At 45.8% G+C, this 18103-nt stretch overlaps 1 protein-coding gene across 1 annotated transcript in view; it reads left to right on the top strand.

The window, feature by feature from the left end:
• Positions 1 to 1453: 1453 nt before the first annotated feature.
• Positions 1454 to 18103, top strand: part of Arhgap44 (Rho GTPase activating protein 44) — a 171161-nt gene continuing 154511 nt past the window's right edge. The window contains exon 1 of the mRNA XM_059270917.1: positions 1454 to 1790. Within this exon, the coding sequence (XP_059126900.1) occupies positions 1738 to 1790 (53 nt within the window). The 5' untranslated portion in view covers positions 1454 to 1737. The remainder of the gene's footprint in view (positions 1791 to 18103) is intronic.

Here is an 18103-nt window from a genome sequence, read left to right as displayed (position 1 = left end):
TGTAATCAACACATGCAAAATATCTCGGGTCATAGATGCTCTTTCACTTTTTCAGAATAGGAATTACCCTGGATTTTCCCATTATGCTAAATTTCACTGCATCTGTCACAATGGACTACATAGCAGTTTGTATGTAATTGGATTTGAAAAACAGTGCTCTTTCATTTCCATCTATCAGAGAGCAGTGCTATCAGAGATGGGGAGTCTGGAGATGAAAGATGTCCAACAGCTTCCCTAAAGTTATTTACGAAGTATGTGGAATTCTAATGGGAACTCACATCAGTTTGACCCAAAGTCCCTACTGCCCAACAACTCTGGCTTTACTTGATACATAATGATGGTAACTAATCGGGACCACTTGCCATTTTCTTCCTTTTTAAATTTTTTTTTTACATTTATTTATTTGTGTGTGTGTGTGTGTGTGTGTGTGTGTGTGTGTGTGTGTGTGTGTAAGACAACTCACAGGGGTCACTTTCCTTCCACCACGTAGGTTCCGGAGATTGAACACAGGTCATCGGCTTTCCTTCCACCACGTAGGTTCCGGAGATTGAACACAGGTCATCGGGCTTAGTGACAAGCACCTTTACCTGTTGAGTCATCTTGCTGTTCCCCTCACCCGCCACTGCCACATTCTCAGTCTGGCACCACAATTCCATTCAACAAGCTGGTAGGCACCAGTGGGCTGCCCAGCCAGTGCTCATTCATAGTCTGGCAGTGGAATGCGGAAAGGATATGGGCACAGCTAGAATCTAAGTCATACAGGAAAAGCTGTCTCGGAGCCCAGCATCGTGGTGCACATCTTTGATCACAGCACTCAGGAGGAGTTCGAGACTGGCCTGGTCTACAAAGTGAGTTTCAGGACAGCCAGGGTTGTTACACAGAGAAGCCCTGTCTCGAAAAACAAAACAAAACAAAACAACAAAAACAAAGAAAGCTGTCTCGGGTTGGGCCAGCAGACAAGATGTCACTGATTCAATCTTATATTAGCTTTTGGTTACCTGCTAGGTTTGCAGAAGATTAAGGATGGCATCTTGGGATGCATGCTATGCCGAGTCCAAAACCCCTTTGCGCCGAGCTTAACCCTGTAACTGAACACCAATAAGGTGACCTTATTCAATTTAATGAGCACTTCCCCCTAGCATGTCTTCCTGTGAATTCAGCCCTGAAACGCCTCACATTCATTTAAGATGCAATAGGAACCAGACGCTCACTCTTTTTGCTGTTGTGTCCTTGGTCTCACCTTTCAAGCACGAAAATATTTCCTGTACTAGTAGGCTAACGCCTAAAGGTCTTCACAACACTGCCTTCTCCCACTTAGGCTCTAAAGCTGTCCTTGCAAACTTTGGACATAGGAAAGGTGGGAGCAGGAAACTACAAGTCCCAGCATGCACGGCGCATTCCGCACAGGCGCAAGGGGACCACCCGGCCAGCTGGCCAGCCAGCCTGCGGAGACTCCCCGGTTAGCTCGCCCGGCTGGGGCTAGGGGCTGCAGCCCGGGCGGACCCGTGGGCGCCGAGGGCGGCCCCGGGCGTGTCGCAGAGAATGATGCAGCTGGAGGAGTAGGCGGAGGTGCTCTCGGGAGGCTGGGCGCGGGCCAGGCGGCTCCCCAGGCTCCGCAGTGCCGCCGCCGCTGCTGTCGCCCAGGAGGCTGGGCGCGGGAGCCATGTAACCCTGCGGCGGGCTCCGGGCAGCTCTGTCCTTCCCCAGCTCCCGGGCTAGCGCGGCAGCGGGGCCACGATGAAGAAGCAGTTTAACCGCATGCGCCAGCTGGCCAACCAGACGGTGGGCAGGTAGGTCACCCGCTGGCTGCCTGGGGCCGGCACACCCGCGGGGCTGCATCTACCGGGCGCAGGTGATGGAGCTGCCCCGCTTGGAGCTCCTGCGTTCCTTCTGGGTCCTCGCGGGCCGGCAGGCGCGACCTCCCCTCTCCCGACCTCGACTCTTGCTCGCTTCCCGCCGGCCGGTCTAGGCTTGGGTTGCCCAGCTCCGAGAGTGACGCATCCTTCACCTGCGTCCCCAGCTGCCCCTTCACCTCGCCCTCCCTGCCTTTCCCAGGGACTCCCTCTCCCTCTGGCCGCGATTCTTCCTGGAAACAGGTGTTTGCTCTGATGGAGCTGGTGGCTGCTGAGTCGCTGGCTGCCTCCAGAGATTCCTCCTTCCTCCCTATGCCCAGTTCAGGGCTGCTTATGGTCCTAGGGTAGTGTTGTGCCTGGTCTACACCCTCCCCCCCTCCCTCCCGCGACGTGTTTGTTTTCAGGGACTGTGACTGTATGAGATGCTGGATCACTTTCCTGGCCGCTTTTCTTCAGCGTTTGGGGGTGGGGAGGGGGAAGGTGCTGGTGGCATGGCGCTGTTGTGGGCTTGGTCCCAAGACTGATTTCAGTGGAGGGAGGGAGGCTGCAGAAAGCGAGGTCCAGCTCCTTTGGAAGATGAGACGTTCAGAGGCTCGCAGCCAGGTAGAGGGGATGGGGACAGTCTCCTTCACCATTACCAGTCCAGAACAGCTTGGCCCCAGGAATCTGCAGGACCCAGACTGTTCTCATCTTGGTGAACATGGACTAGATCTGGGCCAGTGTCTCCAGGAGCGGATCTGCGGGGTGCCAACATCTATTAAGGTTACATAAGGATTCTGGTGGGTCTCTTCCAAAGCTAGACATTCTCGAGGCACAGGCATGTTAGGTAGAGGGGATTTTTTCATGGAAACCTTGTGCCTGGGGAAGGATTTCTGTGTGGTTGTCAAAGGAATTCAGGTGTGCAGTTTAAAGCAATCAGAGAGCAAAGAGCCCAGCCTTGGGTGCTATTCAAGTGCAAGCTCCACACATGGAGTGCTCTCCGCCAGGTTTGTTGAGAAACCAAATACCTTTCTTGGGTGGGAAGTGGAGCTTGAGCTGGCACCTGGTAGGGTGGGGGTGGTGGACTTCCCTGGAGAGTAGAGGACGTCTCAACTCCATGGAAGCATACTGCCCTAGTTACAGTGGGCATTTGAGGGCAGGGGATGTGGTGGCTTCTCACGCTTTCAGGGACTCCAGATGGTTTCCAAGTAACAGCGTCTAAACTAGACTTGGATTCATTTTCCCTTCCCAAACACATGTGCTTTAACATGAGGGGGAATTTATGAATAGCAGAGTCAGATTAGCCCAGATTTTTGGCATGGTATTGCCTCAAATATAGCCTCACGTGGACTGTCTTTGGTATGTTGGATGCTGTGATAGTGTTTTCCTGGTACTGGGGATAGTGGTTGGCTGTCAAGCTGACCACTCTTTACTGTTTTGGCTTCTGGATTACTCTCTGGGATCTGGCGTATGTGATGGCATTAGACATCTCAGAGGTCAGTAGGGCCCCTCACTCCGACCAGGGGTTGCTGTCTCTCATGGTCTTGGAGTGTTCATTTGGTGCTAGGATCTAAATGTCGTGGGGGAAGGCATTCATGTTGCCTTCATGAAACCTGTGTCTTAGATCTTCCTTCAGGGCTTGTTTTTTAAGTTGTGAGATTTTTGAGTCATGGACATAGGAAGCTTATTTTTGACCTTCGTTCATGGGGGAAATGAAAAAAGGCCAAGACAAATTGGATTTTTTTTAAGTGGTCTTCCTTATTGAAAGAACATTCTTAGAAGTCCAAATACCAGGGCTGTACCCTGCTTATCTGCCAGGGCTGCTGGAGCCCTGGTATGGATGACCAGCCTGTACAAACTGAGGCCCTACTTGTATCTGTTTTGATGAAGTCCAGAGGGAACCCTTAAAGCAAAAATTAGTTCATGATACTCTACTGTTTCAACACTCCCAATGCTGTCTCATTCCACGCATTATTCCCAGTATTCCAGTAGCCTACAGGACCACATCCGACTGGATGGACCCCTTTGTCTCAACATGCTAATTTTGTCTTCCCTTCTCCTTGACCCTGCCTCCTCCCACTTACTCTTCTGTGCTTCAGGCATGTCACTTTAGGGCTTTTTTTCTTGCTGACTACCCATTTTTACTGCCTGGTTGAGGATGTGGTCTTCTCAAATAGCTTTCTCATCCATCAGGACTTGGCTCACAGGCCCAGGTAAGCCCCCCACCCCCACTCGTGCCCATCATCTTTTTCATTTTTGCACAGTACTCACCACTATTTGAAAGCTTGTACTTTTTTTGATTTTTGCCCATCAGTCTCCCATAGAATGTATTGATCGCCCTTGCATGCCAAGGCTGTACAGCAGTGCCTTGTAGACAATTGGTGTTCAGTCGATAGTTATTGCCAAGATGAAAATGGTTTACTCCTGGTCCATGAGGGGAATGAAGGGGTGGGGTGGGGTTCTTCTTTTTACTGAGAATGTTGTGAAGCATAACCCAATGCATAGGGGAAAGGGCCAGGATTTGCTTCTTAATGTCTTCATTGACTGGCAACTCATAGGATTTGTGTTAGTTAGGGTTTCTATTGCCGTGAAGAGACACCATAACTATGGCAACTCTTATAAAGGAAAACATTTAATTGGGGCTAGCTTACAGTTTCAGAGGTTTAGTCCATTATCATCATGGCATGACATGGTAGTGTGCAGACAGATATGATGCTGAGGTTCTTGATCTCCAGGCAACAGGAAGTGAACTGTGTTCTACATGGAGCATAGCTTGAGCAAAGAAGACCTCAGAGCCCACCCCCATAGGTGACTCATTTCTTCTAACAGGCCACACCTACTCCAACAAAACTACACCTCCTAATAGTGCCACTCCCTATGGGGGCCATTTTCTTTCAGACCACCACAGGATCGGAAGTTTAGATGGTGGATGTGGTGTCATAAAGTGCTTTATAGAGTAGTTTTAGTAGACACTCAATTCTTACTCCTATGGTTTTGGAAGTAGTGACTTCCTTCTTTCTGGGGAAGAGGTGGGCTTGAGAGCCCCCCTTCTCTATGGCTCCCCACCTAGCTCACTTTCTGTAACTCGCAGATTCTGGGATTATTCCAAATGAAGAACTTCTAGGGATTGGCTCATGTCCCTTGAACAGTGCAAGGGTTGCCCTCCTTCAGTATACTCTTGGGTTCTTAGTACTGTGCCTTGAATTGGGCATCTCTAGTAGACATCAGCAACTATGGAAAGAGATGATAAGTGCTCAGTTGGTAGAGTATTAGTCTAGCATGTATAAAGCTCAGGGTTCAATCCTCAGTACCACATGGTGACACATACCTATAATCCACTTTGAGGTAGCTGCAGGAACATCAGAAGTTCAAGGTCATCTTTGGCTACATAGTAAGTTCAAAGTCAACCTGGGATACATGAGAACCTGTCTTGGTCATATTCTTCAGTTAGTGTACATGCTTCCGCCTTGATTTTCCTGTATGTGTCCCTTCACTTTTTACCCATACTCTGGAAAGCTCTCCCTGGCCATCCTGCACCTACTGGCTAGGGACACTCATTATCAAGTGAGACATATTTGCTTGGGTGCTTAGCGATCTTGACATTGGCTCTCTGCACATTAGTTTTCTTATTGGCAAAATGGGAGTAATGAAGGTTGCCCTGTGGAGATTCAGAAATTGTAATGACGATGATGAAGTTACCACAGAAAAATGTCCAAAGCAGTGCTCAGTTTAATGGAGAGTATCCTCAGGATCTTTGGGCTAGCATTCTAACTCTTTAGATGGCATGCTTGTGCTCAGCCACTTACTATAAGACAATTGGCTATCTCCTACCGGCCACACATTGCTTTGTTCTAGGAATATTATAGTGCCAGGCACACAGAAATCCCGCTTACTGGAGCCTAAATTCTATGGGTATGCTGTGCTGTTCATTTGGAGTGTCATCTTTAGCTTGTCCATCATTTCCCTGACTTGATTTTGAGCTCCCTGGGAGGCAGATACAATTTGGCATGTATTTCTCTGAAATCCCCTGGCAACTGGATCAGAAGATTTCATGTAAGTAGAGGAGTCTTGGAAAGTAGTTCAGAGATGGGGGAGAGCACCTGCTGCTGCTTCTTTGATTTTTGTGATGGAAGCGGGTACCTGGAGGAGTGAGTGAGGGCAGCTGCTGCTGGGCTGGGGACCTTGAAGGAGGGCTTAGTTTATGCCGCATGGCATGTGTGGCACTGCTGTTGGCTTCTTTGGTTAAAATCTTCAGTACGGTCTAGTGTCTTCTGGGATGTCATCTATCCTGAGAGAGACAGCGTTCTTCTTGGAAGTGATATCGGGTTTGTGTTGGGAGAAACAAAGTGCTGACCTGAAACTTTAGCACCCAAGAGACCCACCGGGTGAAAGAGAAGGTTCGAGAAGCAAAATCAGCCCCTGCGGAGGACTTCTCTTTTCCAGTCTGCATGTTGGGAGCACAGCAAGCCCCCATCTTAGAGGGCCATGATGAGGTTGAAGGACGCCTGGCCTGATGAAGGGCTCACCAGATGGACCTTCAGGTTCTGCTCATTTTCCTATAAAGCTGGCCCCTTCAGTCATCACAAAACATTAGCCTTCTCTATACATAGTTTTGGAAATGGATTCCAATAGTAACTGCCCAGTGGCTCTGCATGGGACCTGCCCTTGTAGGACCGTGAGTAAAGTGCAAGAGTGGGCAAGTAGCAGTGGGCTTGTAGGTGGGAGCAAGGCTGTTTGGGTTGCCCTGGATTGTGTGGGTTTAGAGCTGCTAAGTTGGGAGAACAAATTTTGTCTCCAGAGCTCTGCTTTCTGTTCCTCGACTGCTTGCTAGCATGCAAGACGGAGCTGAGAGGGCTTGGTTCCTCTTGCAGCCTTGCCAAGCCTCACTGCCGCAGCGCAGACTGCACAGTTGAACTGCAGGCAATCTAGGCATTGGCCAGTGGTCCCCAGCTGGGTGTGAAGCCATACGGCTTCCAGGAGCTCTGGCGTGGCCTGCATTTATGCTCTGGCCAAAGCCACTGAGGACCCTTTCCTTGAAGCCATGCTTGTCCTTCAGCAGGCCTCTGAAAGCCATCAGCCAATCAATAGGACCAGAGGGGAAAGTCAGAACAAGTCTGCATTAGTCATCAACCTGCATTTTGCTGGCCGTGATTTGGACCTCTCAGACCAATGCAGGCTTCTGCAGCCACTTTCTATGAGTGCAGCAAGGCTCTTCAGACCAGAGACCTTGCCCTAGAATTCTTCAGCAGAGTCCTGGGAGCCCAGGCTCGACCTTCTGCGAGGTGTGGCTATGTGATAACAGAATGTACTGGGCCACTGATGGCAGGCAGCAGCGGCAGAGAGAAGGACCTTTGCCCTTGGTCCTTTAAGCCCTGTACTCTGCAGGCCTGCCCCGTCCACCCTTTGCTGGCCTGGTTTCTGCAGTCAGCAGGAGGCTGCCTGGGTTTCTTACAGAATTCTCTCAGCCCAGACCTGCAAGTCACTGTGAGGGAGCCTTTTTTTTTTTTTTTTTTTTTTTTTTTTTAATCTTGAGTGGCAATTAACTATCCCCTCCCCTCCCATTTTCCTCCATTGGAGGAATTCATCAACACTGATTGGTAATTTTTTAATCATGGGTGATAAGAAGCATTGTTTTTTTGTGTGTGTGTGTGACTGTTTTAAAAAGTAAATTAGTAGCCACGTGAATAAAACAGTAATTTGTGGTTATTTGTTTTAGAGGGATCTGTAATCATCCCTTTTATTAGTAGTCAAGAGCAGATTATTTCAAATGCTTTTTCCGCAATGACGGTAAACAGTGAAATTATACTTTGGCTCAGAGCTCAGGATTTTGGAGCTCAGAGAACAGGTTCAGGGGATAGAGCAAGAGGGTCTGGCTCCCCTTGGGTTCAGGGACCTCCGACCCCTTGCTGCCTTGGAGAGACTGTAGTGTCTAGCAGTTTGAAACTCTCCTTTCTGTCCAGAGAGCAGATGTAGCTTTCATTTTCTAACTTTAGAGGTTATTTTTAGAAAAAATGTTTATTTTCCCACGGAATTCAATTTATTTTTTTAACCATTATTTTTAGTTGCATAAGTAATGCCTATCATAGAGAAACGATAAACTTATAGATGGTTGGGAAAAGGAGGAAGTTTAGCGAGTCTCTACATGGAGCCACAGTAAATACTTAGATGCAGTCTGTTAGTGGGTATCTATAATCTCTTAGTGAGGTGATCTCTTGGTTGTGTGTGCCTCTTGGAGTGTGCTTGAGCAAACTAAGATTGCTCTGTTGCTATTGGTGGTACCACTCTGTAGGGACACCATTGTATCTGCAGCCTATTGTTAATCCAGACATCGTCGTGGGTACATTACTGTATATTCTAAAAAAGAATAGTGACCATATTATGTGTACTCTTGTAACCTTCTTAACCCCCTTCATGTTATGCCTTGAATATGATCTTGTACCAGTAAATACATATGTGCATATCATCAATAACATGGTGTTCTAGGGTATCCTATAGTCCACCATAGCTAACTGGTTTCCTTGTTGGTTATCCTACCTGTTTATGCCTCTAAGATGGCCTTTCAGAAGTGAGATTGTAGGGGTCAGAGAGCATGTGAGTTTTTAATACTATGTGAATATGTATATTTCACACACACACACACACACACACACACACACACACACACACAGAGAGAGAGAGAGAGAGAGAGAGAGAGAGAGAGAGAGAGAGAGAGAGAGCGAGAGCTATCCTTAGCAGAATTGTCTCTTTCCCCAACTCTATAAGCAACTAATACAATGTTTTTTAGTGTGGGCAGAAACCTTTGATTTTTAGTTAACTTGAGTTTTTTTTTTTTCTTTTATCTTGGACATTTATTGCTCTTTCTGAATTGCCTGCATTTGTTTTTGGCTTAATTTTCCAAATTCACATTCATAACTTTGCTTGATTCTGAGGCAGTTTCTAATATCTGAGTATGTACCTGCTTTGTCAACTGCTCTGCACCTTTCCCTGGAGGTTCCTGATTTCTTTCTTTCTTTCTTTCTTTCTTTCTTTCTTTCTTTCTTTCTTTCTTTCTTTCTTTCTTTCTTTCTTTCTTTCTTTCTTTCTTTCTTTCTTTCTTTCTTTCTTTCTTTCTTTCTTTCTTTTTTTTCTTTTTTTTTTTTGTTTGTTTTTTGAGACAGGGTTTCTATGTGTAGCTTTGTGCCTTTCCTGGAACTCACTTGGTAGCTTGGGCTGGCCTCAAACTCACAGAGATCCGCCTGGCTCTGCCTCCTAAGTGCTGAGATTAAAGGCGTGCGGCGGCGCCGCCGCCGCCGCCGCCACCGCCACCCAGCCTGATTTCTTTCAGATTTGGTTTAGGTTCTTTTGTTTTGTTTTGTTTTCTCTCTTCATAAGGAAATCTAATATTTGTGGTTTGGGATTTGTTAATTTATGGTTTATGCTTATTAACCCTTTCTCAGACCCAGAATATAGAGACACTCAAGCATCTTCAGCAGTGTCTGGGAGGCCTTGATTTTACCATCTAATCTGGAACTCAGCAGCCATCTATTCTGGTGTGTGACATGTTAGAAGTCATGTTTCACTTTCCAGATCCTTCTTGTTTTTAAGTTAGTTACCCTATTATTAAATGGACGGTGTAATTCATATGCACAATATTGAAGTACCACTATCGGGTCCTGAAGGACCACTTGTCATAGGCTAGAGGGTTTCTGATTTGTTTCCTTGGCCTGCCTTCTCAATGCTTGTAGAAAGTTGAGGTGGGCTCAGCTGTGAGCAGTGATCGTAAGGCTTCAGTGTTGCGGGGGCAGCAGAGCCAGGCTGGACCTTGCACCCCAGCTTCTGTTAGGGCTGCTCTATGGCCCAGTCATCAGAACTCTGAGCCTTTGGCTGGAGACGTTTCTGTCCAGCCTAGATGTCTGCCTAGTGGAAGAAAGGTGTTTATTGCCTACCCACATTCTTACGTTGCCATCTTTGCAACATTGGGTGTCATGAGATGTTGCTGTCCTTGCAACATTGGGTGCCATGAGGATGTTTCTGAAGGGAACAGCATCAGTTTATTTAAGCCTGTCTGTGATCCTCTTTTGCAGTTGGTTACAACTTCAATCCCCCTGAATCATGCTTTCTTTTTTAGATGACTTGGACTTGTTGCTATAGCTTTGAGAATTAGAATCTTTTTTTTTCTTCTTCTTACTCTTATTTATTCCATTGCTTTTAAATGATTTGGAACTTGGGTTACAGGATTCTCTAGTAGATCATTGTATCTTTTGAGAATAATAATTTTGTGTCTTCATCGTGTGGTTTGTACTTACTTTATTTTCTTGTCTAATTGCATTGTCTAACACTTAGAAGCACTAATATTGTGGTTGTATTTAGGTGCCTATGTTATTGACTTTAATATAAATGCATAGTGGTTGGTTTGAGAGGTTTTTTTTCTTTTTAACATACATTTATTTATCTGTGTATGTGTGCATGTATGTATGTGTGGACAACTTGTGGGAATCAATTCTCCTCTTCCAGCATGTAGCATGCAGCATTTGGATTCTGGGCATCAAACTCAGGTGATCAGAGTTAGTGGCAATGGTCTTTACTGCTGATCCATCTTACCCCCCCTTTTGTGTGTCTATGTGTGTGTGTGTGTATCTGATCCCCAGTAGAGTCTCCAATATTGAACTCTGCTTTTCTGCAGACTGTGGTTTGTTGACTGTTTCTATATGGTTAGATTGAATTTATTGTTTGTATGGGATTGGGTATCTTTGCTCTGTCTCTCACATTTCAGTAACAGTGTAAAAATGAATTCTGCAGTATTCCTTTTCTAAGGAATGGTAAAACCAGGACTTGCTCGTTTCTTGAAGCTCATGAGCAGTTTTCCAAGGACACTCTGGATATTTTTGGCAGATTTCCATTTTCTTCACTGCCCATTAGACTAGTCATGTTTTCCTTTTTTTCCCCCTGAATCACTTCAAGTAACACATTCTTAAAATATTCATTTTTATTATGATTTTGATGTTTAAAAGAAGTATAATAGATTCTGCATGTGACTTGGACTTCCAGTGCGGTCTAATGTGAATTTCTCTCTTTTTCCCCTTGACTAGCTTTGCCCCTGTCTCCCCACCCTCAGACCAGCATTTAGGCCTTTGCTCTCATTTGAATTCTCTTGTGATTTCCTAAGGTTTGTTTGGTCCTGCTCTGAGCAGTCAAGTTCCCATGTTGTATGTGAGGATAGATCAGACTCGGCTATGGGAACACTCAAGCAGCATAATATCACAATCTTACATTTTGAAAGACTCATGAGAAGTGAGCTGAGATGGAGGAGAGCACTCAGGGCCACTGATGTTCTGTGAGGGGTCTGGGAATCTAATCTGACTCCCTCTATTCTTTCTTTGGCACTGCTAAAGGTGAGGAGAGAATCAGGAAATGACATTTCTTGGCATTCTGACTCTTCAGTGTTTGACTTAGAATTCACAAAGGATGCTCTGCTAACATCTCGTTGGCCGGAACTAGTCACAAAGTTCCCTTGGATGTGACGGGACCCTGTTGAATTACCAGGGGTTTCATTCTTTCTGCACATCTGTCTCCCAGTCTCTCACTGTCTCCCGGGTGCATATTTGACAATGCAACAGAATATCACAGAACATGGCTCTGAGATTCTCCTGGCCCTCTGAAGGAGCTGGTCAGCTCCTCCCCAGGGGCCAACATCAGGAAAACAATCTCTCTCTTGCTGTTCCTCATGGCCTCTGGGCTGTAGTTACAGGCATTTACTGCTGTGCCCAGCTTCAAGATTAGTTTGAACAACTGTGTTTTTTAAATGCCTTTCCTGCCGGGCAGTGGTGGCGCACGCCTTTAATCCCAGCCCTTGGGAGGCAGAGCCAGGTGGATCTCTGTGAGTTCGAGGCCAGCCTGGGCTACCAAGTGAGTCCCAGGAAAGGCGCAAAGCTACACAGAGAAACCCTGTCTCAAAAAAAAAAAAATAAATAAATAATAAATAAATAAATAAATAAATAAATAAATAAATAAATAAATGCCTTTCCTACAATGGGGAGAATAATGAAGGAAATCGAAAGTCTCATCCTGCCCCTGTGACATGACACTTTATAGGATTATTGCTGGGGTTAAATGAGATCATAAATATAATGTCCTCAGTGGAACTCCTGATTAGAATAAGCCCTTAATAGATTTTTAGTTATTACAGGATCCCTTTCTGTGCTGAGAGTCTCTTGGACACAGAGTATGACACACAGGTCTCCTTTACCTGTGTTCCTGAGAATTTGAAACTTACAACTTGAAATTGATGACCATTTGTCTTCGCCTTGGATCAAACCCAGTTTCTCTGTGTTTAGCCAAGAACATGATTTGTAGTATCAGTAATGGCAGTAATAGACTGACTAGTCAAAGTGAGCTGGGCGGCGGTGGCGCATGCCTTTCATCCCAGCACTCGGGAGGCAGAGCCAGGCGGATCTCTGTGAGTTCGAGGCCAGCCTGGTCTACAGAGCAAGATCCAGGACAGGCACCAAAACTACACAAGAAACCCTGCCTCGAAAAATCAGAAAAAAAAAAAAAAATAGTTGAAGTGTGCCAGATCTTAGTGGCTCCTAGCACTGGCCTGTGGAGTGAGGACAGCTCTCCTAACCCCACGCTATCCTGGCTTCTATTCCACACTTGCTTCTGTGGTGGAAGGAAAGGACACAAGACAGTGGTGAGTCACACTCTCACACTCTGGCTTCCAATGTTTCTTTTGGAAGCAACATGTGCCATTTCTGCCCTTTCATTGGTCAGAGCAAGTCAGCTGACCACACTGCACTCCAAGTACAGCCCTGAAAGCCCATCCTGCTGCAAGGATGGAAGGGGAGACCAGGAGGCAGCCTGTAGGACCTGTTGGAGGAGTCTGGCTGAGAGACTTTGTGAAGACCGTTTTCATGGTAGCTTCCTTATGAATCAAGTGCTGTTTAAAGACTCACTTTGCAGATGGGGAAATGGAGATGGAAAACAGCAAGGCAGACTTGAGATGCCTCCTGAGTGGGGTGAGCATGGATGGAGGCCTCCTGCTCTCTCCCTAGTACCCTTTCTCTGTAGCCACAGCATCTCATGCCCCTATAGTCTAGGTCAGTGGTTCTCAACTGAATGACCCTTTTCCAGGGTCACCTAAGATCATCTGCATGCCAGATATTTACCTTATGATTCATAACAGTAGCAGAATTACAGTTATGAAGTAAGAACAAAATAATTTTATGGTTGGGGGTCACCAGAACATGAGGAACTGTATTAAAAGGTTGCAGCGTTAGGAAATTTGAGAACCACTGCTGTAGGTGGTTTTAGAAAAGCTAATTAACTGCTCCTGACTTAAATAAAAATAAAACTGTCCCATTTCCTTTAAGATAATGGAGTATCTTATATGTAGCCTTAACCACAAAGCGCATAAATGAAATTTTGTCAATAGAATATTCTTCCCTGTGTTTCCTTTCTGCAGCTTCAGCAGAAAGTGGGGGGAGTGAAGCACCCTTTGAAGGTTCTTTGTCTACTGTGGGGAAGGCAGACTGTGTATCTGCAAAAGCCTTGCAGGGTCTTCCCCAGCACAGGACGAAACAGCAACCTGACAGCTGTGCCACAGGACCAAGTCAAGCAGACCTCGCTCTGGCCTCCTTGTGTCGTTCCCCCCCCCCCCACACCAGTGTGTAATGCATTCCCGCTGTTGATGTAAGCGTTGTCTGTTTAAGTGTACCCCAGACTTGTACGTTTCCTTGACCAGCCTCCATTCTGCCATTGCCCGCACTTTCTGCACAAGGCAGGGCAGTGTCCTGTGGCTGCTGCTTGCACAGTGGGCGGGCAGGCGGGCGGGCGAGGGGAGACACCAGGAGCACCATGCCCCTAGCTGCTGTGCTTTAACGACTGCAGAAGGTAAACAGAAGAGAATGCCTGGCGTGAACAGAGTCAGGAAGTAAGTTCTGTGTTGACATAGTTGCAACTATTTTAGTATTTTCCTAACACTGAGAAAATGTGAGGATGGAGAGGAGAAGAATGTCAGATAAGGACACAGGACCCAGATGTGCACACACAGAGAGGTGATGGCCCACCACTAAAGCAAACTTCATAGGAAAGATGGGAAGGAAGTCTGGAGAGCGGGAAGGTTAAGCCTGAAGGAAGAGGAGAGATTTATGATTTCTGCTGCTTGTATATTTGCATCTGGATTCTTTCAAATAAGCACTCATTTCATTAAGAAACAAACAACAAAAAAGACAGCCCTCCCAGGACTCAGCAGGAGCTACTGTAGTCATAGTTTCTTGTAATAATATTTTATCTTTTTTGGACTTGAATGCAACATGGTTGCCATTCTTTTGCACCCTGGTTTCACACAGGGGAGACTGATCATCTTTAGTGCTCTGGACAGGATGGCAGACCTCATTTTGTAGCACAGACTAGACTGCTATTGGGAAGTGGTAGGGCCCTGGACTTTTAGATCAATGAAGCTAACCATGTTTTCGAGGATTTGACGGTAATTTTTATTTTTTCCTTTTTTCTTTTTAGTCTATCTAAAAAACTTGTCACATTTATGTACCATACTGGGGGGCCATACATGTGCATGGCACATGTGTGGAGGTCAGAGGGCAGCTTGTAAATGCTGGTTCTCTCTCTATCATGTGGGTCCCAGGGATGAGGCAGAGGTTGTCAGGTATGGCAGCAAGTGCCTTTACCCACAGAGCCATTGTACTGTTCTGCTTCTCTCTCTCTCTCTCTCTCTCTCTCTCTCTCTCTCTCTCTATATATATATATATATATATATATACACATATATATACATATATATACATATATATAACCATATAATTATGCATATTTATGATGGGCACTGATAAATGTAGAGTATATTAATGTTGAAATCAAGATAATTAGCATTTTCACCTCACGTACCAAAATCTTTTAATCTGATATATAAAAGTGATACGTATTTTCAGGGTGTCATGTGATGGTTTGATACATCTGGATAAGGAGACCAACCTCCCCTGATGATGTTGATCATCATCTTCAGGACTCTGTAGCTTTATTGATGTGCATGCTCCATTATTATCTGTCAGAACTACTGTGGAGAATGCCAGAGGAATTAGTTCATGTGTTTCATTGCTGCCAGGGTTTTTGATTTTTAGATTTTTAAGTGCGGTGTGTGTGTGAGTGTGTGTGTGTGTGTGTGTGTGTGTGTGTGTGTGTGTGAGAGAGAGAGAGAGAGAGAGAGAGAGAGAGAGAGAGAGAGAGAGAGAGAGAGAGAATGAGAATGAGAACAAGTACCTTAGGAGCCCAGAGGGGTTGGATGGCCCTGGAGCTGGAGTTACAGATGATTGTGAGCTGCCGGGGTGGATGCTGGGAACAGAACTCCTGTCCTCTGCTCCTAACCGCTGAGCCACCCCTCCAGCCTCAGTTACCTCCAGTTTGAAAGACAACATATTGGAATGTGGTCTGGACCAGGGCTTCTCCCTGGGCAGCCAGGCTTCTCTGGTTGTAGCAGCAGTAGACGTGGGTCTTTTTGGGTTCAGGTGGGGGCTGCTCTCCAAACCAAAGGAAAAGTTGGACAGTGCATCATGGGAATAGCTACTGAAAGCCTGGTCACAAGAGGGCTTTCCATTATGTGTTGTCACTGGGTCATTCAAGCTGCACAGACCAGAGTCTGATTAGTCAAGCTTGGGTCACATCATTGGAAGGAATGGTGCCATTCAGCAAGCCCAGATATTGGCTGAGCTCTATAGGCAATGAAATTGGACCCCACCCACCTTGACCAGCTTGCCAGTGGCTCTTGGCTCTTAAGGAAGTTATTTTTACATTTATATTCTTGGTTACTTTCTGTGACTCTGTCCCTGAAGTAATCTCTTTCTCCTTTGAGATAAGGTCTTGGGGGTAGCCCAGGCTAGACTTGAACACGAGACTCTCCCACTTCAGCCTAAGGAGTGCTGGGATTACACAAGTATGCCGTTCCACTCAGCTTATCTGCACTTACTCATTTCTTTTTGTCATAGCTATAGTTCATGTCTGTAGCCTGGATGATTGCAGTGACCCCTTATATCTAATCTTGCCCTGAGGTGATGCTTCCTGACTTTATACTGTACTCTTGAATGTAGTGTTAAAGATACTAAAAAAGAATGTAACTTTTTTCCCTCTACTAAGTATTTCATGGGTGATTTCCTAGGACTGTAGAAAATTCTGTGTCCCACCAATTCATCTTAGAAATTGTTCTGGTTAAATTATCTCCCTTTTTTTTTTCCTTCTTTTTAAAAAATCTTGATACAAGCTAGGGTCATTTGGGAAGAGGGCACCTCAGATGAGCAACTGCCCCCATCCGATTGGCCTGTAGGCAAATCTCGGACATTTTCTTGACTGTGGGAGGGCTCAGCTCACTGTGAGCAGGGCCACCCCTGGGTGGCTTGTATAAGATAGCAGGCTGAGCAAGCAATGAAGGGCAAGCCAGTCAGCAGCATTCCTCCACGGCTTCTGCTTCGGCTCTTGCCCAACCTGAGAGCTGTGAGTTGAAGTAAATTGTTTTCTCCCCAGCGTGCTTTTGGTCATGGTGTTTTATCACAGCAATAGGAAGCACACTGAGATAGACATTGACAACCCATTAAGGCTCCAACAGGTTCTACAATTATGAAAGGCTGGTGTTGTATATCTCTAGGAATGCTTTGGTTATAGTCATGACCACTGTCATTCAGTGTTGCTTACACGGTATAGAAACCTTGACTGTCCTCTGTAAAAACTTATTTTAATTGATTGAAAATCATAATATTCATTGGGAACTGTGCGATGTTTCAGTCCACTGCATGGTGGCATAATGTCCAGACAGCTGCAAAGGAATGTGATTTCAAATGACAGGACATCCAGAGGTGGGCCAAGTCCAGGTACCTTTGTGATTCTGGGGACTCCTGTTCTCCTCCATTTTTCTTTACTTAGTCTTCGTGAGTATTTTGGCTTTTTTTTTGGCTTTTTTTTTTCATGGTCACAATACAGTTGTTTGCTGTAAAGAAGAATGACGTGACATTTGCAGCAATGTGGATGGCCCCGGAAGTACTCTTCTTCTAGATCATTGTGGTTCCTCAAGGGGCCAGTGGCTGTGCATGTTTGTGCAGGTCGAGGCTTACAAATCTGAGTCCTAATGGTGTCATTCATCATGCTTTGCCAGGCTCAGAAACACAAGTATCCTGCTTTCTCTCCTATGCAGAGTCTGTGCATTGCTCTATGTGTATATGCATGTTATGTAAGACACAGAAGTGGACAGGCTGTGCTCTGAGAGGGGAGGAAGGTGCCCAAATGAGTGGGGAGGCAATAACAAGAGAGGGTAGTAGAATAGATGTGACAGGAAGTCAGTGAGGGGACTATTGGCTGGGAGGGGTAGGAGAGGGTACAGTGTGTGGGTGAATATAGACAAAGAATAATGATATAAATGTGTGAAAATGCCACAACAAAACCCTTTCCTAGCGTGCCAACAAAAACTTTAATAAAAACTAAGGTTGCTTGCAAAACAAAAGTGATTTACTTCCACATTCATAAATCACAGAGACAGAGAAAGGTGCATTCTAGAAGGCTCTGCTCATGAGATAAGAGTCCTTTCCTCTAGTCTAAGCCAATGGATTTCACATATTTTCGCTTGACCTTTCACATGGGGTGGGGGGAGGGAATGTGGTGAATTGATGAGCCTCAAGCCTGTGTCTTTGATCTACTACTGACTGTCAGGGAAGGTAGGCACAGATCTGTCAGGCCCCTTCAGAACTGGAGAAAGGTGGCTTCCTCCGAGTCAAGAGACTCTGGTGGAGGGATGAGTGCCTCAGTGAAATCAGAGCTCATTAGAGAGGAAGGCCAGAGGCAGAGATGGTGGCTCATCTGCCCTGCAAGCACAAGTTTGGCTACCCAAAACTATAGTTGGAAGGTTTCAATGTAGTTAGAAGGTTTCTCTGGTCCTGCTCAGCCCCGCAGTCCCGAAGCCACTTATAAAATAATCACCCAGAGGCTTAATATTATTTACAAACTGTATGGTCTATGGCAGGCCTCTTGTTAGCTAGCTCTTATATCTTAAATTAACCCATTTCTATTAATCTATGTTTTGCCATGTGTTCTGTGGCTTACCTGTACTTTCACATCTTGCTTCTCCTGGAGGTGCTGGCGTCTCTCCAGAATCTGACTTTCTCTTTCGTGTCTCTCTCCTTGGATTTCCTGCCTGTTTCTAAGCTGCCTTGACGTAGGTCAAAGCAGCTTATTTATTAACCAATAGGAACAACATATATTCACAGCATACAGAAGACATCCCCCAGCACAGAACCCATGTT

The sequence above is a fragment of the Peromyscus eremicus genome, chromosome 8a (assembly GCF_949786415.1).
Source record: "Peromyscus eremicus chromosome 8a, PerEre_H2_v1, whole genome shotgun sequence".
Classification (NCBI taxonomy): domain Eukaryota; kingdom Metazoa; phylum Chordata; class Mammalia; order Rodentia; family Cricetidae; genus Peromyscus; species Peromyscus eremicus.
This window is presented reverse-complemented; position numbering and strand designations above follow the sequence as displayed.